Source organism: Emiliania huxleyi (genome assembly GCF_000372725.1).
Source record: "Emiliania huxleyi CCMP1516 chromosome Unknown EMIHUscaffold_191, whole genome shotgun sequence".
Taxonomy (NCBI): Eukaryota; Haptophyta; order Isochrysidales; family Noelaerhabdaceae; genus Emiliania; species Emiliania huxleyi.
In genome coordinates this window covers 175771-181850 of record NW_005200680.1, presented here as the reverse complement: position 1 = coordinate 181850, position 6080 = coordinate 175771, and the positions used below count along the sequence as shown (strand labels likewise).

At 64.0% G+C, this 6080-nt stretch overlaps 2 protein-coding genes across 2 annotated transcripts in view; one reads left to right on the top strand and one right to left on the bottom strand.

The window, feature by feature from the left end:
- EMIHUDRAFT_233434 (hypothetical protein) overlaps positions 1–254 on the top strand; it is a gene marked incomplete at both ends in the record, with an annotated part of 3222 nt that extends 2968 nt beyond the window's left edge. The window contains one exon of the mRNA XM_005782236.1: positions 123–254. Coding sequence (XP_005782293.1) covers positions 123–254 — 132 coding nt within the window. The remainder of the gene's footprint in view (positions 1–122) is intronic.
- Positions 255–3293: 3039 nt separating this feature from the next.
- EMIHUDRAFT_468481 (hypothetical protein) overlaps positions 3294–6080 on the bottom strand; it is a gene marked incomplete at its 5' end in the record, with an annotated part of 3682 nt that continues 895 nt past the window's right edge. Inside the window, 7 exons of the mRNA XM_005782235.1 lie at positions 3294–3725; positions 3795–3861; positions 4090–4109; positions 4674–4758; positions 5011–5103; positions 5479–5598; positions 5674–5772. Coding sequence (XP_005782292.1) covers positions 3667–3725; positions 3795–3861; positions 4090–4109; positions 4674–4758; positions 5011–5103; positions 5479–5598; positions 5674–5772 — 543 coding nt within the window. The 3' untranslated portion in view covers positions 3294–3666. The remainder of the gene's footprint in view (positions 3726–3794; positions 3862–4089; positions 4110–4673; positions 4759–5010; positions 5104–5478; positions 5599–5673; positions 5773–6080) is intronic.

The window sequence follows — 6080 nt, the reverse complement described above, 5'->3', positions numbered from 1 at the left end:
TGCGGGGGGGGAGCGGTCCGAAAGCTTGCGGGCGGCCAGGGGGAGGCCTGGAATGGGGGCAAGGAAAGAGGGCGCCTGACAGCGGCCCGCAACATTAGAGACCCCCGGCTGGCTGGGTCAAGGTCTTCCACGAGAGGCGGCAGAGGCACGTGTACATCAACGAGGAGACGGGAGAGATGGCGAGCACGCCGCCGAGCGGAGAGGCGTGTGCCAACGCTCTCGCCGCTGCCGTGGAGGCCCTCCGTGTCGCGTGATCCATGGACAGCTCAGGGAGATACCGGGAGATACGAGATACGGGAAGATACGCGGACAGATACGCGGAGATGCGGAGAGACACGAGGAGATGATACGGGGAGACACAGGGAGAGACCGGGGAGAGACCGGGGAGATACGGGGAGAACGACGCAAAATGCAGGTTGTGGCGCGGAGCACTTGGACGGTACCGGAGCACTTGGAGCACTTGGAGTGCAGTCATCAACCTCACATCCAGGGCCGGGGAGCTAAGAAGCGCACCCAGCGGGCCGGATGATCGATATCAGGTTACGGGCTAGAGAGCCCTAGCCCTGGGGGGGTGCGCGTTCGCAGGGATGAGGGAACGGGCCGCGAATAAACTTTAGATATTGATACACCAATCCCGCCGTTGCAACTGCCATGTCGGCTGGTCGTCGGCTGCTGCTCTCGCCTCACTGGCGGCGCGGTCTAGTGCCGCGGCTCCCAGCTCTCCGGTGGGCTCGCGGCGGCGAGCCGCCGTGCCCGTGGATCTGAACAAAAAAAAACTGTTCAGTTTTCAAAGGCAAAACACAACGCTCTGCGGTTGGTGCACCCCTCACACTGACACATTCCCCTCATCCCCGACCCTTGGCTGAGCACATCTACCTGCGAGCTAGCATCTCCGCATTTTCTCTTCCAGTCATCCGCCCGCGCCGCGCGCCATCACTGGGCGTCTAGTGCAGCCACTGACAGAGCTATTCCGAAGGAGTGGTCGACGCCTCGCCTAGAGTTCGGGTGGACTTGCGCACTGCTTAGCCCTGAGGGGGGAGTGTGTGTGAGGTGGTGTAATGTTGTCCCGTTTCAGGCGGCAGGTCAGGGGATTAGCCGGGAGGATTCGGCAGCTCAGCCAGGGGCTGAGCGTCTGCAGGCAGCCTTCCGCCCGCGCCGAAATTCACAGCCCTCCCGGGCCGACGGGGTGCTCCTTGGATCGGGCCCCGCTCCCCGCTTTTCCTGTACCTGGACTGTCCGGGTTAGGAGGGTGAGAGTATTGGGTGGGCGAGGGCAGTACATCTGGCGGGTGGCGATTGAGGGACAGCGTGGGTTGATTGGGGGGTAATGGAGGCGTGGGGATGGGGGGGGGCCGCGCCGCCGCCGCCGTACCGCCTTCTCCCGCTTTGACCTCCCCCAGCTGCTTCTCCTCAAATCAACCTGTGAGCTTGCGAGGGCGGCGGGGGTGGGAGTGCTCTCGGGCGGCGTGTGCGAGCGCGCGCGGCGCGGGATCTTCTTCGCGAGGGCACGGTGGGTCGGGTGAGTATCTCGCGCGCTCGCACTATTTCACGTTATATGAGGCACTGCCCTTGAGTGCCTTTGCAGAACCGCCAGCGGCGGTGGTCGAGCCGGTTCGCGGTTCGAGTCGGGACCTTTTAACCTGGTTTGTGGAGCTCCCACACCTTACCTAGAGAGCACGGCATTCGGGGCCATGATCTCGGTTCCGCCTTGGACTTTTTTTGTAGTGGAGAGAATTAAGGAATCTTTCTGCTCTGGCAGGCAGCTGCATCATTCCCCTTTACTTCAATCAGCTGGGTACACTCAAGTGCTATTACTGTCTGAATAGCTGTCTAGACGCTCCTATTTTGCTGTCTGGACGCTGTCTGGACGCTGTCTGGACGCTGTCTGGACGCTGTCTGGACGCTGTCTGGACGCTGTCTGGACGTGGAAGATCGTGTGAGGTGTGAATAGACCTGCTGCGCACAGGCCGCCGGAAGGCAGGCGGCTGGCGCGTCAGCTGCAGGTGCGAGCGCCGCCGCCTCGCCGATCGCCCCCGCCTTTGCCGGCGCACCGGCACCCGCCCGAGCCCATCCCGATCATCCGCCTCGGCCGCGATCAAACCTGCTCGCCGCCTGGTCCGGGCGAGACGAGCGCCCGCCAGACTGCGACGAGGCCAAACCGCGCGCACCAGCGACGCGAATAGGTGCTGCCACAGCTGCTGCTGTTGCGTGGACGGCGAGAAGCGCCGTGTTTGCGGCGTCTGTCGCGGAGGAGGGAGGGCGGTTCGGCGGCGATGCGAAAGGACGGCGTGACGGCGCCGCAAGCGCGTTCGGTCGCGCGCGCCCCGAGGCCGCCGTCTTCGGTGCAGCGTTCGTGTCTGACTGAACTGCTGGGCTCGCGCTTTGCCCATTGCGCAGCGGTGGGTCGACGTGGCTACTGCCGGCCCGCGGCTTCTTCATCGGCTGCGGCGCGGGGGGCTCATGGCTGCATTGGCAGCAGCATGGCGCCCGACCATTGCGTGCCACGCTTGCTCTGTCCTTTTCGCAGCATGTTGCGACGTTGGCAGTGCCTACAGTTGCCGCCACAATTGCTGCTGACCTTCGCGGGCACTGCGATATCTTCTGTGAAGAGGGCCTGTCTAGACAGCTGTCTAGACAAAACTACAAGTTTGAAAGTTCAAGGTCTCAAGTTCTGTTAAGTTCTGCTGTCTAGACGCACTGCCCGCCCCGACAAGTAGAGCGGTGTGTATCTAGGTGTGTATGTGGGTGGGTGGGTGCGGGTGGGGAGTGGCCTCGGCAGCGCCAGGGGTGCTGTCAGGGGCCGTCCAGCCACGACTACGAGACTTTGCTGTGAAGAGTGGAGCCATGTGCCACTGTCTGGACGCTGTCTGGACGCCGTCTGGACGCTGTCTGGACGCTGTCTGGACACTGTCTGGACGCTGTCTGGACAGGCTCAGGACTGTCTAGACAGGTGTGGGAGCTCCACAAACCAGGTTTTTTGGCTCCCGGCTCGAAACTCGGGTGGAGGGTTGCTTCGCTCTCGCGGAGCGAGCGCGGGCGCGCGGGTGCGTGTGCGCGTGCGCTGCTGCAAGGCGAGGCGAGGCGAGGCGCGGCGCGGCGCGGCGCGGCGAGGCGGGCGGCGGCGGCGCGCGGTCGCTCCTTTTGCCCGGGTGAGGCGTGGCGAGCGCGTCGCGTGGTGATGACGCCGCACGCGGAGAAGCTCTTGGTGACCCACCGCGGTGGCAGCGAGCCAAAAAGCAAGCCACCTGCCGCATGACGGGTTGACCTCGAAAAAGAATTTTTTCGCCCGCTACGAGGTATAGAGTCCCTCTGTAACAGTGGCAAGTTACTACACCGTAAGAAAGTTTCTCCAGCGACGGCAGACGAGAAGGGGCGAAGGCACCGGCACCGCCTCCTACGTCCACCTGGCTCGCGGGGAGAGAAACAGCCAACACCGCTCTCTGTCTCTCCGCGCCCCCTCGCGTGCCTCGCTCTCAAGAGGACAAGACTCCAAACGAACGTATGCGCAATCCCGCTCTCGCCCCTGCGCCGAGGAGCAGCGCAAGCCCAGAGCAGAGCACAGGGGCGGGGACGGTCCACGTTGTGCTGCACAACAGGCGGCACCGGCCGGCACCGGCGGCCAACATCGGCCTCCCCCGACCGCCGGCGCGGCGGTCTCGACAGCATCTCACGCTCCTCCGAACGCACGCGCCTCGGCCCGCTCCTGCCGCGACGACTTCGACGGGCCTACTCTCGGCTCCTCTCGGCTCCTCGCGGCTCCTCGCCGGTGCTCTGCCGCGACAGACTCTGGCGGACCGGACGAGTCGCCGCTGCCCTTGACGGCGAAATCGGCGCGGAGCAGGTTGAGGCGGAGGAGCAGCGCCTAATTGACTCGTAATCAGCTCTTACTCAGCTGTTAGTTCACTCTTCCTTGGCAGGTTGAGGCGTGGCAGCGCCTTTGTGTCCCTCATGTACGCCTCCCCGGTGGCGAGTGCCTGCGGGGGAAGGGGCGAGCCGAGATCGGCCGAGATCGTGCGAGATCGGCCTCCCCGGCGGCCCGCGCCTTGACGAAGGTGGCGTTCCGCTGGTCGGCGTGCCTTGCGTGCAGCACCTGGTCCGAGGCAGTGGACGCTGCGGGAGGGAAGTGCCGGGGTGGGCGGGCTGGCGCTGGCGAGAGAGAGCCTTCGCTTGCGAGTCGATGCGCGCTGGGATGCAGCCCGACATGATCAGGGCGGCGATCTCCTACAGCCGCGTGATTAATTAATCATTAATTAAGTAACGAAGCCCGACATGATCAGGGCGGCGATCTCCTACAGCCGAGATGTGCAGCCGCGAGCTGCGGCCGAGCTGCGGCCGAGAGGCGGCCTGGCAGGCCGAGGGCTGGCAAGCTCTCCTGTTAATTAACAGCCAATTGAGAGCTGATTAAGAGTTCATTCGGCTCGCCGAGGGGCTGGAGGAGGGTTCTCCTTCTCGAGGCTGTCCACCTGCGAGTGATTAATTACTTAATTAATAATTAAGGCTGTCCACCTGCGAGTGCGGAGCCTCTGCCTCTCACCAGGCGAGCTCCCAGACCCCCTCTCACGAGGGCCGCCGCACCTCGGCCAATCTCGGGCAATCTCGGGAAATCTCGAGGCCATCTCGGGTCATCTCGAGGCCATCTCGAGGCCATCTCGAGGCCATCTCGAGGTGTCTCACGAGGCAGCCGCGCCTCGACGTTGAATGCGGAGGCCATGCGGCACAAGTCGACCGCCACGAACGGCGAGAAGTACTGGACCAGCGCCTTGGAGGGATGTTAGAGCTTCATTAATTAGTCAATTAGCTGTTGACTAATCAGCGCCTTGGAGCGGAGAGCTTAATTAATTAGCTGTTAATTAGCTGTTAATCAATGAGCTCTTGCATCTGCGCCTTGGAGCGGATGTCGGCGTACAGCTGGTCGACGTGCGGGCGCAAGTGCAAGTCCAGGAGCAGGTCCGGCCTGCGGGGACGCGCCGCGGACGTGTCGCGGACGTGTCGCGGGCGGGGAGGGCGGCACGTTCGCAAGCGAAGCGTCGCGCCGCAGCGTCTCGAGGGCGGCGAGGCAGGAGGCGTAGCGAGAGGAGTGGAAGTCGTGCACGATCTCGCGCGCCTGATTTTAATGAGCTGTTAATTAGCTCTCAATCAGCTGTCAATTATCTGTTAATTAACTGGAAGCCGTGCGACGATCCCGCGCGCCGGTGTGTTGATCAACTGTACTACCTCCTGTGATGCAACTGTACTACCTCCTGTGATGCAACTGTACTACCTCCTGTGATGCAGCTGTACTACCTCCTGTGATGCAGCTGTACTACCTCCTGTGATGCAGCTGTACTACCTCCTGTGATGCAGCTGTACTACCTCCTGTGATGCAGCTGTACTACCTCCTGTGGTCGGGGGAGACACGGCCCTCCGCTCGCACGCGACGGGAGGGAGGCGGAGGGAGGGAGCATCGCTCGAGATCTGTATCTCGCGGCACATCTCGCACCTCCGGGTAGAGCTCGAGCATCGAGCGGAACGCGCTGTTCTTCACCACCCGCTCCGACAGCTCAGCGCGGTCGAAGGCGGCGAGCGCGCAGAGGGCGCCGTAGAGTGCGACGTCGCTCACCTACAGGAGGGCTCCAGGAGAGGCTCCAGGAGAGGGCTAGGAGAGGGCGCGCGGGAGAGTGCGACCGCCGCTCACCGAGCAAACCTCGGAGAAGGTTGTGCCCAGCTCGACCGACACCTCGACGAACTTTCGCGCGGCGGCGCGGAACTTCTTGGCCTCGAGGGCGGTGAGTGCCTACAGGAAGGTTCGAGGAAGGTTCGAGGAAGCGGCGCGGAACTTCTTGGCCTCGAGGGCGGTGAGTGCCTACAGGAAGGTTCCAGGAAGGTTCGAGGAAGCGGCGCGGAACTTCTTGGCCTCGAGGGCGGTGAGTGCGGAGGCGACGCGCAGCTGCGCCGTGAGGACCGCGTCGCTGCTGCGCGGGGCGGCGAGGGGGAGGCGGAGGGAGGGTGAGGCGAGGGGAGAGGGGGGGGCGGCGGCAGGTGAGGCGAGGGGAGAGGAGGGGGCGAAGGGAGGCGAGGGAGGGGGGGGAGGGGGGGGGGGGG